The following is a 20,050-nucleotide window of genomic DNA, read 5'->3' as shown; positions in this document are numbered from 1 at the left end:
ACAGACAAGGAAAGAACCATAAAAGCAGCAAGGGGAAAAAAGTCCTTAACCTACAAGGGAAGACAAATAAGGCTGGCAGCCAATTTGTCCACAGAAACTTGGCAGACCAGAAAGGAGTGGCAGAGTATATTCAACATGCTGAATGGAAAAAATATTCAGCCAAGAATTCTTTATCCAGCAAGGCTGTCACTCAGAAAAGAAGGAAAGATAAAGAGCTTCCCAAACAAAAAATTAATAAAGGAGTTTGTGACCACTAAGCCAGCCCTGCAAGAAACTTTTAAGAAAAATAAAGAGCTTCCCAGACCAAAAATAAATAAATAAAGGAGTTTGTGACCACTAAACCAGCCCTGCAAGAAATTTTAAGGGGGACTCTTTGGAGAAAAAAACAAAACAAAAAAGACCAAAAGCAACAAAGACTAGAAAGGACCAGAGAACATCACCAGAAACACCAACTCTACAGGCAACACAATGGTGCTAAATTCGTATCTTTCAATAATCACTCTGAATGTAAATGGACTAAATGCCCCAATCAAAAGACACAGGGTATCAGAATGAATAAAAACACAAGATCCATCTATATGCTGCCTATAAGAGACTCATTTTAGACCTAAAGACATCTGCAAATTGAAAATGAGGGGATGGAGAGGTACCTGGGTGGCTCAGTTGGTTAAGCGTCCAACTTTGGCTTAGGTCATGATCTCAGTTTGTGAGTTCGAGCCCCGCATTGGGCTCTCTGCTGTCAGCACAGAGCCTACTTCAGATCCTCTGTCCCCCCTCTCTCTGTCCCTCCCTGCTTGTTCTCTCTCTCTCTCTCTCAAAATAAATAAACTTAAAAAAAAATTATGAAAGTGAGGGGATGGAGAACCATCTATCATGCTAATGGATGTCAAAAGAAACCCGGAATAGCCATACTTATATCAGACAAATTAAACTTTATTTTATTTATTGAGAAAAAATTTTTAAATGTTTATTTTTAAGAGAGAGAGAGAGAGGGACAGCCTGTGCGAGTTGGGGAGAGGCAGGGAGAGAGGGAGACACAGAATCTGAAGCAGGCTCTACGCTCTGAGCTGTCAGCGGGGCTTGAACACATGGACTGTGAGATCACGACCTGAGTTGAAGCCGGACACTTAACCGACTGAGCCACCCGAGCGCCCCCAGACAAATTAAACTTTAAAACAAAGACTGTAACGAGAGAAGGGCATTATATCATAATTAAGGGGCCTATCCACAAACAAGACCTAACAACTGTAAATATTTATGACCTCAACTTGAGAACACCCAAATATATAAATCAATAACAAACATAAAGAACCACATTGATAACAATACAATAACAGTAGGGAACTTTAATACCCCACTTACAGCAGCAGACAGATCACCTAAGCAGAAAATCAAGGAAACAACTTTGGTGTTTTTTTGGTTTTTTTTTTTTTAATTTTTTTTAATATTTATTCGTTTTTGAAAGACAGAGAGAGACAGAGTACAGCAGGGGTGGGGCGGAGAGAGAGGGGGAGCACAGAATCAGAAGCAGGCTCCAGGCTCTGAGCTGTCAGCACAGAGCCCAACACGGGGCTCGAACCCACCAACCGTGAGATCATGACCTGAGCCGAAGTCGGACGCTCAACTGACTGAGCCACCCAGGTGCCCCAAGAAAACAACAACTTTGAATGACACACTGGACCAGATGGACTTAACCGATATTTTCAGAACATTTCATCCTAAAGCAGCAGAATGCGCATTCTTCTCGAGTGCACATGGAACATTCTCCAGAACAGATCACATACTGGGTCACAAATCAATCCTCAACAAGTACAAAAAGATCGAGATCATACCATGCATATTTTCAGACCACAATGCTATGAGCCTTGAAATCAACCACAAGAAAACATTTGGAAAGACCACAAATACTTGGAGGTTAAAGAACATCCTATTTAAAAATGAATGGGTTAACCAGGAAACTAAAGAACTTAAAAAGTATATGGAAGCCAATGAAAATGAAAATACAACAGTCTAAAACCTCTGGGATGCAGCAAAGGCAGTCCTAAGAGGGAAGTATGTTGCAATTCAGGTCTTTCTAAAGAAGGAAGAAATGTCTCAAATACACAGCCTAAACTTACACCTAAAGGAGCTGGAAAAAGAAGAGCAAATAAAGCCCAAAACCAGCAGAAGAAGGGAAATAATAAAGATCAGAGCAGAAATCAATGATATCAAGGGGCGCCTGGGTGTCCCAGTCAGTTAAGCGTCCACCTTCGGCTCAGTTCATGATCTCGCGGTTTGTGAGTTGAAGCCCCACGTCGGGCTCTGTGTTAACGGCTCAGAGCCTGGAGCCCTGCTTCTGATTCTGTGTCTCCCTCTCTCTCCCCCTCCCCAACTCAAATTCTGTTTGCCTCTTTCCCTCAAAAAAAAAAAAAAAAAAATCAGTGACATCGAAAAACAAAACAAAACAAAACAAAACAAAACAGGAGAACAGAGCAACAAAACCAGGAGCTGGTTCTTTGAGAGAATTAACAAAATCAATAAATCCCTGGCAAGATTTGTAAAAAGAAAAAGGACCCAAATAAATAAAATCACAAATGAAAGAGGAGACATCACAACCAACACCACAGAAAGACAAACAATAATAAGAGAATATTATGAGTAATTATATGTCAACAAACTGGGCAACTGAGAAGAAATGGATAAATCCTAGAAACATATAAACTACCAAAACCGAAATGCGAAGAAATAAAAATTTTGAACAGACCCATAACCAGTAACAGAATGGAATCACTAATCAAAAATCTCTCAATGAACAAGAGTCCAGGGCTGGATGGCTTCCCAGGGAAATTCAAACATTTAAAAAAGAGTTAATACCTATTCTTTTGAAACTGTTCCAAAAAAGTAGAAATGGAAGAAAAACTTCCAAACTCATTATAGGAGGCCAGTATTACATTGATTCCAAAACTAAAGACCCCACTAAAAAGGAGAATTATCAAACCAATTTCCCTCATGGATGCAAAAATTCTCAACAAGATACTAGCAAATCGAATCCAACAAAACATCAAAAGGATTATTCACCAAGATCAAGGGGGATTTATTCCTGGGCTGCAGGGGTGGTTCAATATCCCCAAATAAATCAACGTGATACACACATTAATGAAAGAAAGGATAAGAACCACATGGTCCTCTCAATAGATGCAGAAAATGCATTTGACAAAATACAGCATCCTTTCTTGATAAAAACCCTCAAGGAAGTAGGGATAGAAGTAACATACCTCAATATCATAAAGGCCATACACAAAAGACCCACAGCTAATATCCTCCTCAATGGGGAAAAACTGAGAACTTTCCTCCTAAGGTCAGGAACAGGACAGGGATGGCCGCTGTCACCACTGTTGTTCAACACAATACTGGAAGTCCTGGCCTCAGCAATCAGACAACACAAAGAAATAAAAGGCATCCCAACTGGCAAGGAAGAAGTCAAACTTTCATTCTTCACAGACAACATGATACTCTACGTAGAAAACCCGAAAGATACCCCCACCCCTGCAAAAAAACCCGGTAGAACCGATGCATGAATTCGGCAAAGTCGCAGGATATAAAATCAACATACAGAAATCTGTTGCATTTCTATACACCAATAAATGAAGCAGCAGAAAGAGAAATCAAGGAATCAAGCCCATTTACAACTGCACAAAAAACCATAAGATAGTTAGGAATAAACCTAACCAAAGAGATAAAAGATCTGTACTCTAAAAACTATAGAAGGCTGGGGTGCCTGGGTGGCTCAGTCGGTTAAATGTCCGACTTCGGCACGGGTCATGATCTCATGGTTTGTGAGTTTGAGCCCCGCATCGGGCTCTGTGTTGACAGGTCAGAGACTGGAGCCTTCTTTGGATTCTGTGTGTGTGTGTGTCTCTAAAAAATAAATAGATAGATAGATAGATAGATAGATAGATAGATAAAAGATTCTCTCTCTCCCTCTGCCCCTCTCCCCTGCTCACGCTCCCTCTCTAAAAGAAAAAAGCAAAAAACAACTACAGAATGCTTATGAAACAAACTGGCGAAGATACAAAGAAATGGGAAAACAATCCATGCTCATGGATTAGAAGAACAAATGTTCTTAAGATGTCTATACTACCCAAAGCAATCTATACATTCGGTACAATCCCTATCAAAATAACACCAGCATTCTTCACAGAGCTAGAACAAACAATCCTAAAATTTGTATGGAACCGGAAAAGACCCTGAATAGCCCAAGTAATGTTGAAAAAGAAAACCGCGACTGGAGGCATCACAATTCCAGACTTTAAACTACATTACAAAGCTGTAATTAAGAGAGTATGGTACTGGCACAAAAACAGACACAGAGATCAGTGGAACAGACTAGACAACCCAGACATGGATCCACAAATGTATGGCCAATTAATTTTCAATAAAGCAGGAGAGACTATCCAACGGAATAAAGACAGTCTCTTCAGCAAATGGTGTTGGGAAAACTGGACAGCGACATGCAGAAGAATGAACCTGGACCACTTCCTTACACCAGACACAAAAATAAACTCAAAATGGATCAAAGACCTAAATGTAAGATAGGAAACCATCAAAATCCTAGAGGAGTAAACATTAAAAAAAAAAAAAAAAAAAAAAGTTAAAAAAATTTGGGAGGAGGGCTGGCTGGCTCGGTGGGTTAAGCGTCTAACTCTTGGTTTTGCCTCAGGTCACGATCTCTAGATTCAGGAGATTGAGCCCCATGTCAGACTCTGTGCTGCTGAAACAGAGTCTGCTTGGGGTTCTCTTTCTCTCTCTCTCTCTCTCTCTCTCTCTCTCTCTCTCCCCCCTTCTGCCCCTCTCCCACCCACCTGTTTTCTCTCTCTGTCTCAAAATAAATAAACACTTTTTTTAAAGTTTCAAAGAAACAGGCAGCAACCTCTTTGACCTTGGCCACAGCAACTTCTTACTAGACATGTGTCTAGAAGCAAGGGAAACAAAAGCAAAAATGAACTACTGGGACCTCATCAAGATAAAAAGCTGCACAGTGAAGGAAACAACAAACCTGAGACAACCTACAAAATGAGGGAAGATCTTTGCAAATGACGTATCAGATAAAGGGCTACTATCTAAAATCTATAAAGAACTTATCAAACTCAACACCCAAAAAACAAATAATCCATTGAAGAAATGGGCAGAAAACATGAAAAGACACTTTTCCAAAGAAGACACCCAAATAGTTAATACACACATGAAAAGATGCTCAACATCACTCATCACCAGGGAAATACAAATCAAAACCATACTGAGATACCACCTCACACCTGTAAGAATGGCTAAAATTAACAACTCAGGAAAGATGTTGACGAGGATGTGGAGAAAAGAGAACACTTTTGCACTGTTGGTGGGAATGCAAACTGGGGCCGCCACTCTGGAAAACAGTATGGAGGTTCCCCAAAAAATGAAAAATAGAATTACCCTACGACCCAGCAATTGCCACTACTGGGTATTTATCCAAAGGGTACAAAAACACTGGTTCAAAGGTACACATGCATCCCAATGTTTATAGCAGCACTATCAAAAATAGGCAAATTATGGAGAGAGCCCAAATGTCCATCAACCGATGAATGGATGAAGAAAGGTGGTTTATATACACAATGGAATATCATTCAGCAATCAAAAAGAAAGAAGTCAGAGAAAGTCAGTTATGTGAAAGAAGTCAGAGAAAGACAAGTATCATAGGATTTCACTTGTATTTGGAATTTAAAGAACAGGACAGATGAACATAGGGGAAAGGAAGGAAAAATAAGATAAAAACAGAGAGGGAGTCAAACCATAAGTGACTTAAATACAGAGAACAAACTGAGGGTTGCTGGAGGGGAGGAGGGTGGGGCGATGGGCATTAAGGAGGGCACTTGTTGGGATGAGCAGAGGAGGGTGGGGCGATGGGCATTAAGGAGGGCACTTGTTGGGATGAGCAGAGGAGGGTGGGGCGATGGGCATTAAGGAGGGCACTTGTTGGGATGAGCGCTCGTGTTCTATGTAAGTGATGGATCTCTAAATCCTACTCCTGAAACCATTATTACATTATATGTTAACTAATGTGAATTAAAAAAAAAAAAAGATTCTCTCCCTCTCCCTCCGCCCCTTGTGCACACGCTCTCTTGCTTTCTAATATAAAAAAAGAAAAGAAACGATCTGCTGTGATTTTAAAGGAAAGGTTTCCTCAGTTTACAGCGCCCCCTTGTTTCCTGAAATGCACCAATTGTTTTTCACGTGATACTTGCTTTTTATCACAGAAACTATTGGGAAAGCAGCTTTGCAAGAGATACGCTATCATCAAAAGGGATGTAAGGTGACCTAATGGTGACACTGTAAACTCCCTCAAGCTAGTAGTTTGTGTGGTTTCTGAAAGATGTCAAAATTGCTGGCTCTCTGACAGTCTAAGATATCCCACGGCACCCCTAAATCTGCTGAAGCAACCCGGGGGCTCCTTGGCACAATTTGGGAGGCAAGGCTTTAAATAATGAATAAACAAATACAAGGGTCTCAATCCCAATTTTTAATCAAATGCTGCAAATTTCAATAAACTACAACACAGTATTTTGAATTTAAAGCATATAATTTCTTTATATTAATACTGGATGTGTCAAATATAAACGTATAAAATGAAAAACGTAGGCTTTCAGAGGAAAGGAGTTCAAAGGATTTATTTGCTATCCTATAACCCACAAGTAATATAGTAAGGTTGTTTTTAAACGTCATCAGAAGAAACTAAATGTGTACATTAAGACTATAGGTACTCGGGGCGCCTGGGTGGCTCAATCGGTTAAGCGTCCGACTTCAGCTCAGGTCATGATCTCGCGGTCCGTGAGTTCAAACCCCATGTCAGGCTCTGTGCTGACAGCTCAGAGCCTGGAGCCTGTTTCGGATTCTGTGTCTCCCTCTCACTGTGACCCTCCCCCGTTCATGCTCTGTCTCTCTGTCTCAAAAATAAATGTTTAAAAAATAAAAAAATAAAAATAAGAAAAAAGACTATAGTTACTGTAACAGAACTGTGCCCAAAGTGTCTACATACATTGCAAAAATTTTTTTATATTTTTATATTTATTCATAAATATAAATATACACTGCCCATAAATAGCTGGTCCCGTATGAAGTTGCAATACCCAGTTATACTCTCGGAAAGGTCATAAACCCGTGAGTTTTCCAGGCACTCACCTGATTCAATTTCCAGTGGAATTCTGCAGGTTTGTATTTCTTCTCTTCTGAAGGATCCTGACGGAGGAGGAAAGTGAGGCGGCAGCCGTGGACGTACAGTGAATAATGGTGCCGGTTCATGTCTGCCGAGAGAAATCCTCCTGGTAAGCTGCCAGCTTAATACCCAAAGGAGAAATAAAAGCTATTTCCTTAATGGATTTTGAAGACACGGTTCTATCATTTATCCGCATAAATGAACTCTCCAGTCGGGCCAAGGCAGGGTTTGGAAACAGATACACTTGGGTTTGACTGAGAAGTGGGGCCCAACTCACGGAGTAAAACTAACCACCCAACGGCAGTACAGTATCTCGAGGGCGGAGAGCCCTCGCACAGAACACAGAAAAATGTGTGTCACCAGGAGCCTTTCGGGGAAGAAGAAGGGGTCTTGCTTCCAGCGACCACCGCGGCGGCCACTCAAGGACGACGCCCTGACTGCAAGATTAACCTACCTGTTTTGTCTGAACTACAGAGAATGGTCTCCTTCTTCCTGCCAAAAGGCCCATGCCTCATCCACACGGAAATCGTAAAAGGCTCTTTCGGGTTGACAGAAACGACACCATCTGGGATCCTCACTGCTTGGGTGCCGTTGAACTCGAAGACCTGGTCACTGTCGTGGCCGTTGTCAGTGGGGAGGCCGACAGTCCAGTTCAAGGACCCACTTGGGGACGGGAGCAGCTCGGTGGTGCCAGACGCAGCGCCTAAGCCGACACGGTAACAATACGCACAACGTGAAGGACTCGGAAGGTAGAAGAGTCTCGAGGCCACACTAAGGGCAACATCCTATCTTCCAGTTACACAGTTTGCTAGCTTCTGCTTATGTTCCTTAAAAATAAGGGTTTTTATTTTTTTTTAAATCATAAATAATAACTAACTGTGGATACTTTTGCTTAAAGGAAAAAAGGGGGTGCCTGCGTGGCTCAGTCGGTTGAGCATCCAGCTCTTGATTTCAGTTCAGGTCATGATCCCATGGTTCATGAGGTCGAGCCCTGCACTGGGCTCTGCACTGAGAGCATGGAGCCTGCTTGGAATTCTCTCTCTCCCTCTCTCTGCCCTTCCCCCTTTTGTTCTGCCTCGGGAAAAAAAAAAAAAAACTTTAAAGAAAGGATAAAAGGAAGAGAGCATTACTTGTAATCCCACCCAAATATATCCACTATTTAAAAAAAAAATTTTTTTTAAGTTGGCTTTGTACCCAGCATGGAGCCCAACATGGGGCTTGAACTCACAACCCTGAGATCGAGACCTGAACGGACATCAAGAGTAGGATGCTCAACCAACTGAGGCATCCAGGCACCCCCCAAATATATCCACTATTAACATCTGGGTGCAAACACTTCCAGTCTTTTCTCTACGAATATACACATTATAAAAAATAGAGTCCTACGATGTATAAAGGTACACACATTCTCATTAGTATTTTCCTATAGCACATTTTTAAATGTCTGAGCATTTCACTGCACCGATACAGTGTGACTTATTTAACTGATCTCCTTGGCAAACACTGAGACTGTCCCCACTCTTTTCTATGACAAACCCTGCCTTCACGAGGACCTCCGTGTGATCCACGATTATTCCCTTAGCATCAATTCCTAGAAATGGAATCAGTGAACCAAGGAACATGAAAAAAATCTGCAGCTATTGTTACACACTGCCAAGCTCATTTTTCTTTTAAATGTGCCCACGGAAGAAGACTTTGGGAGCTCTCCCCATCACCTGGTCCTCTGTTCCTAGGAGCAGCATGACCTCACATACGACCTCGGTCAAATGCCAGTGCCTGCCCCTTTCTTCCTAAAAGTGAGAACTTCTCCCCCTCCTCTCCCAACTGAATTCCTCAGTAAAAATGAGGTCAACACCACCTCCTTGGTGGGCCTGATGGGCACACTGAATGAAGGAAACATACAGAAATGCAGAGTGTGCAGGAAGCACTCATGGGGGAAATTCTTTCCATTCTTCCTCCCTAACTGTAAACTGTTCTGCTGAGAAAATGTTCACTTAATGCCATAAAAAATCATGGCACTAGAGAGAGAAAATAAATTTTAAACGTTACACTTAAATGTACGTAGTTTAAAATATGTCCCAGACCTCTCACCTTCCATGTAGATTTCAGTACGTGACTATGTGGACCCAGAGTCAGGCAACACGGAGAATATTAACCATTAGGATAAGCCAGCAGAGGATAAACTCTTTCGTTTTGCATATTCCAGTTATGTAAGAAATCTAGCTGCTCGATCCTACAGGCTGTATCAGGCCGGTGGAAAGACGGGGACATGGGAAAACGCCGCCCGCAGAGCTGACGCCAAGTAGCTCCTGAGGCACAAAATACCCTCTGAGCACGGACAGCTCATTTCAGTTACGGGGGTTTCGCTGCTGGCCAAGCGGCACACTCTTCCTCGGCATTTTCCACGACACGCATCCATACCTCACCTCTACCTCATTCAGATAAACCAGAAAAATACCCACAACTATTGGTGAAGACGGAGGGCAAGGCTTCGATGGGATTCGTAACCACGGGGTCTCTGGATTTCACATAATGTCTGTGGTAAACAATCTGCTGAGACTCAGAATTAGACGTGAGCGTCCGTAGTTTCGGCTTTCTACTTCTCGTTTGCCAAAAGCTATTGCTTTATCTGTATTTTTTTCTTCAGTCCTTAGATAAACATCTCATTTCAAACTCACTCTACTTACATAATCCCTCTCTTTTGATTATCCTCAACGTACGTTAGAGAAACACTTTCCTCGCATCACCGGCTCCTAAAATGCACACGCATGTAACATTCTGAACAGGCTGTAAGGGGTTTATGTACCTCCTGAAGCCCATCCAGCATGACAATTAGCCAAGGCAGTAACAGCCGTGTCAGAAAGTCAGAGTCTGTTCCGGTTCAGGGTTATAGACAACCCCCCCACCCCCGCCCCCGCCCCCACATAACTCTCTTCCACCTGAAAGGGTGTCTCTCGCCCTCACCGAAGACCACCAGGCCCCCTTACCGCACAGCCGGTGAAGAGACTGCTCGGAGTAGGTGTCACGGTCACAGCCTTTCCCGATGTGGCCGGTCTCCAGCTCCACCGTCGCCTGCACTGAGGCCACGGGTTCGTCGCACGTCTCCAGGTGGACATTTGGGAAGAGGGCCAAAGAGCCCGTGCCAGGCTCATATTCGATCCTCTTGTTCCATCCTGTGTGGGTCCACAAACCCGGGAAGGAGGGAAGGAGGGAAGGAAGGAGGAAGACTCACACTTTAGGGCCCTCTGGTATGCGACGTGTCAGAACAGGTGTGAGAGCAGAAAGGAGAATGAAGCTCACCTTGCCACCCGGGGGTGCAGGTGGGCTTGACGCTGACCTTCACCAAGACATCTTCCGCTGCCCTTCTCTTCCCGCAATCGTAGGCAGTGATGGTCAGCTTGTACTGGTGTTCTTTCCCATAGTTTAGCTTCTCTGTGTTTTTTATGTAACCTTCCAGAGGGGAAACAAACAACAGTGAGAAGGCAAAGTTGTGCTGAAACACAAAGCACACCTGCTCTGGGGCACCTGGGTGGCTCAGTCAGTTAAGCATCCGACTTTGGCTCAGGTCACGATCTCACGGTTTGTGAGTTCGAGCCCCGCATCGGGCTCTGTGCCGAAAGCTCAGAGCCTGGAGCCTGCTTGCGATTCTGTGTCTCCCTCTCTCTCTGCCCCTTCCCCAGTCACAGTCTGTCTCTCTCTCTCTCAAAAATAAATAAACATTAAAATATTTTTTTTAAATAAAAGCACAAAAAACAAAGTACATGTGTTCTAAGTGTTATAAACACGGACACGGAAATCAACCTGACGCTCGAGATAATTAATGCTCGGTCTTGCTTTCCTGCGCTTGAACGCACACTAAATCCATCTTTAAGGGCTGTTAAAACAGAAGGAATGAATCTACACAATTCGACCTCCATTTATTCTTATAGTTTTTCTTCTTTGGTTTTATATGCGCTTTAAGATTAAGTATTTAACGTATGAGAGAATAAAGAAAAGTAATTCCAGTACTTCAAATACTAAATACTAGATGAAGCTGCATTAAATATTTCTTGCTCAAAGACTTACTGTGTGTGTGTGTGTGTGTGTGTGTGTGTGTGTGTGTGTGTGTGTGTGTGTGTCACAGAGACAGGAAGAGAGAAAGATTCCCTACCCCCACCTGCTAGAACAGAAGCCTGCTTCTGAGTATGGGTACAGACGTCTGCAAAGTGTTTGCAATGTCCATAATTTCATCAAAGATTCTGGACTGTGCATTAACAACAGAGACACTGCATCACCATCAAGAGGCCATAACCTAATAAAAAAAAAAAAGCTGAGCTCCAGCATGAGTTCATTCTGCTCAATTACAAAGGACTGGAGCACCTGGCAGTAAGGCAGAAACCTTCGTCTTCAAGATGAGACAGAAGATCCAAATCTAATGGAGAGCAGAAGACAGACCAACTAAAGGTCAGTCTTTTCAGATGCACTTTGATAGAGAAGTGAGAAAGTACAGATTAAAAACATGTTAGGTGGGGGGTTTTTTATTAGACCTTGGCGGAAGAAGGAAAAATAGGGCGCCCAAAAAAAGAACCCGTGACTTCAGGTGCCAACAAAAAGGCTTTCAGGGGACAGAGTGAAAAAATATTTATCTGAAACTCACACACCATTCGGTCTCTGCTACGGAATGAATACTTGTCCCCTCCAAATCTGAATGCTGACAACCCCCAATGTGATATTAGGAGGTGGTGCCTAGGGGAGGAACTTAGGGTTAGATGAAGTCGTGAGTGTGGGGCCCCCATACCGGGATCCCAGAGGGCTCTCTCCCCGCTCTGTGAGGACGCAGAGAGAAGATGGCCACCTGGGAACCGGGACTCGGGTCCTCAGCAGACACTGAATCTGCCAGCACCTTGATCCCGGTCTCCCGGCCTCCGGAACAGTGCGAACTGTTGACTGTTTGAGCCCCCAGCTCACGGTACTTTGCTACAGCATCCTGAAGGGATGGATGAAGCCGGTCTCCAATCTGAGTTTCGCCGCCGTGCGGAACTGCCAATGGACCGTCACCTTGGCGAGGAAGGCCTGTTCCTCTGACTCACCATCTTTGTCGATAGCAAACGGCACGTCTGGAGTGACGACTTCATAGCTGCATATCTGGCTGAACTGGGGGGAGCAGTCGGCGTCCACGGCCTCCACCCTCAGGATGCTGTCATACTGCTTCCCCTCGATGACGGTCGCTTTGTAGGACTTCTCCTTGAACACAGGTGCATATTCGTTCACATCGTTCACCTGGATATGGACAGTTGCTCTGGAAGAAGAAGAAAAAAAGCTGTGTGTTCGGTTTGTTTTTTTAACCCAAAGTACACCAGTTCTGCCCCGTTTTTATGTTTCCTTTTGCTAATATCTTACTTCATGAAGTTTGTATGATGGAGAAAAAAATTACACTAGTCACTGTTGTTATTTTAGCATGAAGAGGACTTCAGAAAGTTAAAATAGGAATTTAAGTTGATTCTTCCAGGTCCTAGGAGTAAAATGGCTGGTAAAAAAAAAAAAAAAAAAAAAAAAAAAAAAAAAAAAGGCAGTAAAATAAGAGACTTGGAGACTTGGGGTTTTCTTAACAATACGGGACAGGGCATGCAGAAGGGAGATAAACTAGATCAGACAAAATTAGACCCAAAGGAAGAAGGAGTAAGACATAGATAGAAGATGGGAAACGTGGATGGGGAGTCTGATCAGGAGCATGGAAACCAATCCCGTCCTGCTTCTAGGGAATGGAGACGGCTCGCAGCCCACTGTTGCCCATGACCCACTAACTGATCCAACAAACGAAGGTCCTCCAAGCGACCTCAGTGCTCCCTCCCTGGCCGACCCCGTGCTGCCCTTCCACCTCCCCGTCTTGGGCATGAGAAAACTAAGGCACCACAGACTTGGCTACAAAGAGAGGAAAGGGTCAGTCTCAGGGCTACTGATCCGGGCGTGTTTCTGACTCAGACAGGATCTCTGACCCACAGAAGGCTTTTTCAAGGACAACAGTAATATCGCACGGTGTGAAAAGGATGAGGAGTAGTTCTCTGGCACTCAGCACCCCCAGTGTGCACCAAGACCCTCCACACCCAACGCCGCGCATCCTCCTGACCCTCACGATGGGTCTCATGGCAGCGTGCCCCTCTCTCCCTAGCCCAGGAGCCAAGTAGAAACCGAGACTCAACAAGACGAAAACTTGCCCCATGCCGAAGGGACAGAAAGTGGCGGAGAAAAGACTGGAATTCTAAACCCAGGTCTAGTTCAGAGTCCTGTCTGTTCCACGAGCAGTTCTCAAAGGATATGGATATGAACACGTCCAGGATGGGGCGTCAAAGTCAGCCCGCTCCCACCAGCATGAACGAATGCTCTGCCCTTTGAATTTGCGGGAAAAAGAAACCTAACAACAAAATATCCTCCTGGAGGAAAAAATGGGCTTTCCCGATTTTCAGTGCAGAGCTCTAGTTTCTGTCATTAGAGTGCTGGGTGGGATAAAACTGCCCATTCATTTGCTTATTCGACAACTAATGCTGCAGGGTAAACAGACAGGATTCCTATCCTCAAGGAGCTTACAATTTCAGCGGAGAGCCAGAAATACCTTCTGCCTCATCTCTAAGAACACAGAAAGTCTCGGGGACACAGAAAGAAAGCAAGGGTCAGTACTGCTTTCTTCGCACGCGCTCTCTCTGGTCAGCTTACTTACTTATGAGACTTTTTCGCGTTGGCGCCATCCGGCCCCTGGCCGCAGTCATAGGCCTGGATGGTGAATGTGTAGTCTTTCTGCAGTTCACAGTCCAGTTTCTCTTTTGAGCGAATTATTCCCTCGCCAGTGGACTTATCCACTACCACTGCATCAAAGGGGACATTCTGCCCATGAATTTTAAATCCACAAATCTCACCTAGGGAGTCAAAGCAGCGCACGTTAGAATTTCTGCCCCCCGGAGTCTGCGTGCTCCCCTCCCCCTTCCCATACCTCCCCCCCCCCCCCCCCCCGAAAAGAAATGACAACAGTTCGGCAGCCAGGGGTTTAGAGGGTCTGTGGACAAAGCAAGGGCACTGTGCTTGGATAGGGATAAGTTCTGGGGCTTTAGTAAAAAGAAGCATGTTCTCGCTTTCCAAGCAACTTGCTTAACTTTGCATCCATTCATGCAGGAATACAAAAGAGAGAAAGAGAAAATATAGACAGGCATTTCACAGGAGTACTTAAGATGGCTCCAGGGTAAAAGTAGTCTCATTAGCAAACAGCCACGGCCTGGTAACGCAGAGCAACTGTCCCCAGCTACTGGGGACAGCCGGGCAGCGATTTTGATTTGGACCAGAGAGAAGGCTAAAATGCAGTTAAGTGTTGAGAGAGGAAGGAGGGTAACATAAAAGGTTCAGCACCGTAATTACAGAAATTCTGTCAAAAAAAAAAAAAAAAAAGTCAAAAGAAACAAGTCTTCCTGTGCAATGAGCCTGGCTAAAATTAGGGAATCAAAACAAACTACTAAATGAGAAAGGTAGAAATACCAACTTTTCAGGCATCCATTTCAACAGCTATGGTTTACTATGAAGATCGGTTCCATCACAGGGAGGGATTTGCTAGACTTGCCTTGGTTTCCAAAGCTAGCCTATCAGACCTGCGAAACAAGCCTGCCTGGGGACATCAGGACATCAGCACCTGGAAGTTGGCTCACAAGCTTAATGAGGGGTGAAATCTAGGTGTCCATTCTTGCCGGTGGGAGAACATTAAGTCTTTTGATGTATACGTATATGTTCAAAAAAAAAATGTATTTCATGTAAAAATAAGGCTGCACTCTTCCAAAATTACAACTCCTAGAAAATGGTTACAAAGTGAATCTCGTAAGTTCAATTAAGAAACAAATGTACAGTATTATCCGTACAGTTCAAATGGATGTCTGATTTCTAGATATTTCTGACCAAGGGTTTGGTTACATACAATTTCCATCAATATATTTAAAAATAGAAACAAAGTAGGAGAATAAATCAGGGTAAAAGAGCATGACAGTTTCTTCTGTTTAAGGGCTGATTCCCAATTTTATAAACAAAGTTAGTGGGTTAATATTCATAGGAGGGATAGAAAGAACCCTTTATCACCTTCTTTGGTGACTGTCACCTCAAAACTCTCTAAAGGGAGAAAAGATAAACCCATGTCAGTAATGCAGGAAAGAATAAAGACGGAACAATAAGGAAAAAAGTCAAAGATGCACATATTACACAGAAAAGCTTGACATAAATTCAACCATCAGCTCCGGGCCACTCGTAGACTCCCAACAGCAAAACCGGACCCTCGGCAGCAGAATGTTTCTGAACGCAACTTACCACAAACCACTATGTAATTTTGAAATTACACCGACCTATAGATGAAATCTGCTATAAAGATTGATTCGTAACGCCCTCAGGTGTCGTTTGGGCTTTTCTTCTAACCAACACTTTCACGATAACGGTTCATAAGTAAACATATTTGTTATTTTACAATTTTCGGATTTTTCATTTTCAAACTAAGTTCTTGCGGCTCGATTCTGGTAACGCTCAACTCAGCATGAGACAAGAGGAAACAAAAAAAAAACATTTGGAGCAAAGGGTTTGGCTAAATAACAAGGGCTTAAGGAACCCGACCAAGGCAACTAACGTAAGCCACCCCCTCTTGTAACCGAACACGTGCTTCACCGCGAACTGAAACCAGATTCATTGCTAGCTTTGGTGACGCCGCAATGATCACGGCTTCTAGTGAAAACGCTGTCCTAACAAGTCCACACAAGTGGTGCCTGCTCACCCCAGGGCGGCTGCAGACGAGTTGTGACAACGTGCAGAGGCCAGGAGGTCAGGAGGGGACAGAGCCGGCTCACTGGGGCACCTTCTCTCCACAAAAAGCATCGTACCCTGAATTCTTACCAAGTATCTGTATACCCATGAACAGTGTTTCATTTTGCTTGTTTTTAAGGTTTGAAAAATGCTATCACATGGTAGGCAACTTTTGGGACTTGCTTTTCCCCTCAGCCTTGTGCATCTAGGATTCATTCACCCCTGTTGGCGGAAGGCTATAGTGTATTTCTTTCCACTATGTTCAGCAAGAATCCAAGGAGTTCTGGCAGGTCAAGTGCTTGAGACACCGCCTGGCTTAAAGAAAGCACCCAACAAATAAATGTTTGCTCTTACTGTAATTATTTTCCATCCTGTGACTATACCGTAATTCCAGTTTCCTGCTACTGAACTTTCTGTGGTAGAGATTTCTAACCACGCTTCCTGCTGTCGCTGTGGGTCTTGTGCTGCCCAAAACAGGAGCCACTAGGCGCGTGGGTTAAAATTAAATTTAAATTCATATTAAAATTGAATAATATTAAAAAAAATCAGTTTCTCGGGGCACGTGGGTGGCTCAGTCGGTTAGGCATCCGACTCCTGATTTCGTTCAGCTCACGTCATGGCCTCATAGTTTGTGGGTTTGAGCCCCACATCGGGCTCCATGCTAACAGCAAAGAGCCTGCTTGGGATTCTCTCTCTCTGTGACCCTCTCCCACTCGCTCTCACTTGTATGCATGCGCTCTTTCAAAATAAATAAACAAACATTGAGAGAGAGAGAGAGAAACTGGTGATCCAGATCCGCATAATCTGAGTTGGCATAACTGACTGACTTGAGGGTGCCTTCCCGACAAAGCCCGCTGCACAGGTTAGTGCAGATTTAAGACCCCAGGATGAGGTATCTGACTTGGATAAGGCTCCCTACATACTGCACTGCTTAATCAAAGTATAAAGACACTCATTCAAGCAATGTCCTTGGGACTGTTTCTGATCATGAGATTATCATGAGAAGTGGAACTGTTTGCCAAAAGATGTACACTCCCTAAATCTCTCCTTCGAGGCTGGGAGGAGGGAGGAGAACTCAGAGAGTAGGAAGCTGATGGGGTGTTTTAATTTTCTTAAAAAAAATTTTTTTTTTACATTTATTTATTTTTGAGAGACAGAGCACTACTTGGGGAGGGATAGAGAGAGAGGGAGACACAGAATCCGAAGCAGGCTCCAGGCCCCGAGCTGTCAGCACAGAGCTTGACGTGGGGCTCAAACCCACGAACTGTGAGATCATGACCTGAGCTTAACCCACTGAGCCACCCAGGAGCCCCTGGGGTGTTTTAATTTTATACTTCAGTTGTCCGGGGGAGGTTTCGCTGATAATGTCTGAGTAGAAACCAGAGGGAGCTAAGGAAGCAAGCCACATGCTTATCTAGGGAAGAATTTCAAACAAAGGGGACAGCAAGTGCAAAGGCCCTGAGGCAGGCCTGGGCCTGGCCTGGCTTAGGCACTACTGCAGTGGCTGAGTGAAGGGGAGAGAAGGTGAAGCCAGACGAAGATGAGTAATGTGAAGCCATAGCGGCTGCTACAAGAAGTGAAGTCTGTCCTCCAAGTGAGAAGGAATGACTGGAAAGTTTCATGCAGAGAAAAAAATCAATACGGTTTATATTTTAAAGAACCCAACTGGCTGCCATGGTGAAAATAAACCAAATGTAAGCAGGCAAAGGGGCCGTGCTGGCTGGCTCGGTTAGCAGAGCATGGGCTTTTGATCTCGGCGTTGCAAGTTCAAGCCCCATGTTGGGTGTAGAGATTAGTTAAAAATAAAATCTTTAAGAAAAAGATATGTGTATCTATATGGCAAAAATGGTTACTGGAGTAACACAGGCACGAGAAGCTGAAGCCAGAACCAGGGGTGTGCAGGGTGGTGAGAAACAGTCAGATGCAGGGTGTGTTTTGCAAGTACGGACAATACTGTGGGATTATGAGCGAGAACCCCAAGGATTAATAAATTGCCTTCGGCCAACATGGAAGAGAAGGGCCGGATGGGGGGAGTGGGAATCCGAGCTTCGGCTGTGAACATGCATCGGTATTACGATTTGTTACAGAATCGCACCTCAAAGGTAGGAATATCCAGTAAAAGAATATACGTTGTTTCGAAACTCACTGTGTCTGGGCTGCTCTCTGCAAGACTGGATCTATTTATAATGAGCACAACAAAAGTGTGCACTTGTCCTTTCTACAAATCCGTGCCTGTCTGGAGTATTAACGAAGCTACTGGAACAACGGGCTATACCAAAAGTACGTGGCGCCTCAAGTCCACGGGTGCTTATTAAATTGCTGGCAGGCTGGGCCCTTCTGCCTAGAATGACTTGAAAAACCATGTGGCCAGAGGGCAGCACGGGCCTCACACTCGGGCGGACATGGGCTTTCTCCACCGTGTGACGCTGCACGTTGAAGGCCTGCCACGCTGTCACCTGCAGACCTGGCGGTATACCCGCTTGGCGGGCCCCCCTCTTTCTTCCACCCACAACCTCGGTTTCAGTGAGGGAGACAGGCCCGAGGGCAGCAAGGTGAGGGGCAAGTAAACAAAGGAAAATACTGCCGTCTTTCGGACGACGTGTGGTAAGGGCTGAACGCAGGCAGTCTCAGGAGGAAACGTGGGGATTTTCAGGACCGGCAGGGCCTGGAAACCAGCCGGACAGAGGGAGGGGTCTGGGGTAGCTCCCTGGGTTTTGGCTGCTGGCACCAGTTAAGGAACTAAGGCCCAGAGGTCTGCTCCACGTATTCTCACCAACTCCCTGCTTGTTTCTTTGCTTGAGTATTTGAAAACATTTTTTTAATGTTTATTTATTTTCGAGACACAGCACGAGCCGGGGAGGGGCAGAGAGAGAGGGGGAGACACAGCATCCGAAGCAGGCTCCAGGCTCCGAGCTGTCAGCACAGAGCCCGACGCGGGGTTTGAACCCGTGAACCGTGAGATCGTGACCTGAGCCGAAGTCAGATGCTTCACTGACTGAGCCACCCAGGCGCCCTTCGCTGGAATATTTTAAGGCCAGACTTCAATGCATACAATGTTCACTAGACAGACTTTCGTCAACAGAACTACAGCAACGTGGCTCAGCCAACAAAATTAACAATTCCTGAGGTATTTTCATAGTATCCAACTACACTCAGTTTAAGATCTTCCTCTCCCCAGCCAGGGACCAGGTTGTTACTTTCTGTCCCCATTCTTTTAGGAGCTGATGTTTCAAGTTGTCATAACCCATTCTTCCCTCTTTCCTCCGACCTTGTACCTACAGCCCTATTAGTTACATACACATGACAGCTACCTACGTGTATTACACGTGTCCCATGGCATCACACCCCGGTGACTCTGCCCCTCTGTGTTCCCAGGGCTTCTCCCCTGGACTCAGCCTTCCCTCAGCCTTTGCGAGGAAGGACCTCTCAAAGTCACGTCTCCCACTCTCTTCTTCCTGCCCTGCCCCTTCCCACCCAATTCAGACCACCTACTACCACTGCTCTGCCAGGTAAGCCCGCAGAAACCCTGCTCTCTTCTTGTACGCAGGGCCCCACCAGCATTCCCGATGACGTCTTCAGGTGTGCTGGCCTCTGAATACACAGACCTCTCTTCCCTGTCATTCCCCAAGAGCATGCGAAATAGTCAAAAGTTTACTGAAGCACTTTTTTTTTTTTTTTAAAGCAAACCATAAAAACAGAATGACAGATAAACCCAAGAAAGTATACATTTGACTTCTCAATGTCCAAAGTCATGTCCAGGGTTCCTGGCTCACAGTGGTAGCCCTCCCTTTCCCTTTGAGAAACCTCGGTTTCAGGCTGGCCCTGCCTTCTCTCCACATCTTCTTCCAAACTGGAGTATGGCCCTGCGCTACGCGCGACACTGGAAGGGTGTCTCTAGCCTATCCTACAGTCTCCCAGATCCCAGGGAACCCTGCCCTCATATACACTCCTTATGTAAGTCACTAGTGCCGGCTCGGACAGTTAGGGTTCCAAGAGAAAGGGGACTCCGGTGAAAAGCCATCAGCAGCA

General features: G+C 44.7%; 1 protein-coding gene across 4 annotated transcripts in view; it reads right to left on the bottom strand.

Annotated features, from left to right (window-relative positions):
* Positions 1-20,050, bottom strand: part of CLSTN1 (calsyntenin 1) — an 88,539-nt gene that overhangs the window by 15,335 nt on the left and 53,154 nt on the right. For 2 of the 4 annotated variants that reach the window (XM_053899009.1, XM_053899011.1), the window contains exons 3-9: positions 15,314-15,343; positions 13,920-14,115; positions 12,295-12,503; positions 10,526-10,675; positions 10,213-10,398; positions 7,680-7,928; positions 7,192-7,313 (exon numbers count right to left, since the gene is read on the bottom strand). In XM_053899009.1, the coding sequence (XP_053754984.1) occupies positions 7,192-7,313; positions 7,680-7,928; positions 10,213-10,398; positions 10,526-10,675; positions 12,295-12,503; positions 13,920-14,115; positions 15,314-15,343 (1,142 nt within the window). The remainder of the gene's footprint in view (positions 1-7,191; positions 7,314-7,679; positions 7,929-10,212; positions 10,399-10,525; positions 10,676-12,294; positions 12,504-13,919; positions 14,116-15,313; positions 15,344-20,050) is intronic. The other 2 variants (XM_053899010.1, XM_053899012.1) reach the window with 1 other exon arrangement.

Source organism: Panthera pardus, unplaced genomic scaffold, assembly GCF_024362965.1.
Source record: "Panthera pardus isolate Hobbes unplaced genomic scaffold, ASM2436296v1 HiC_scaffold_11, whole genome shotgun sequence".
NCBI classification, from domain to species: Eukaryota; Metazoa; Chordata; class Mammalia; order Carnivora; family Felidae; genus Panthera; species Panthera pardus.
The sequence above is the reverse complement of the archived record's forward strand: the minus strand, read 5'-3'. Positions and strand labels throughout refer to the sequence as shown.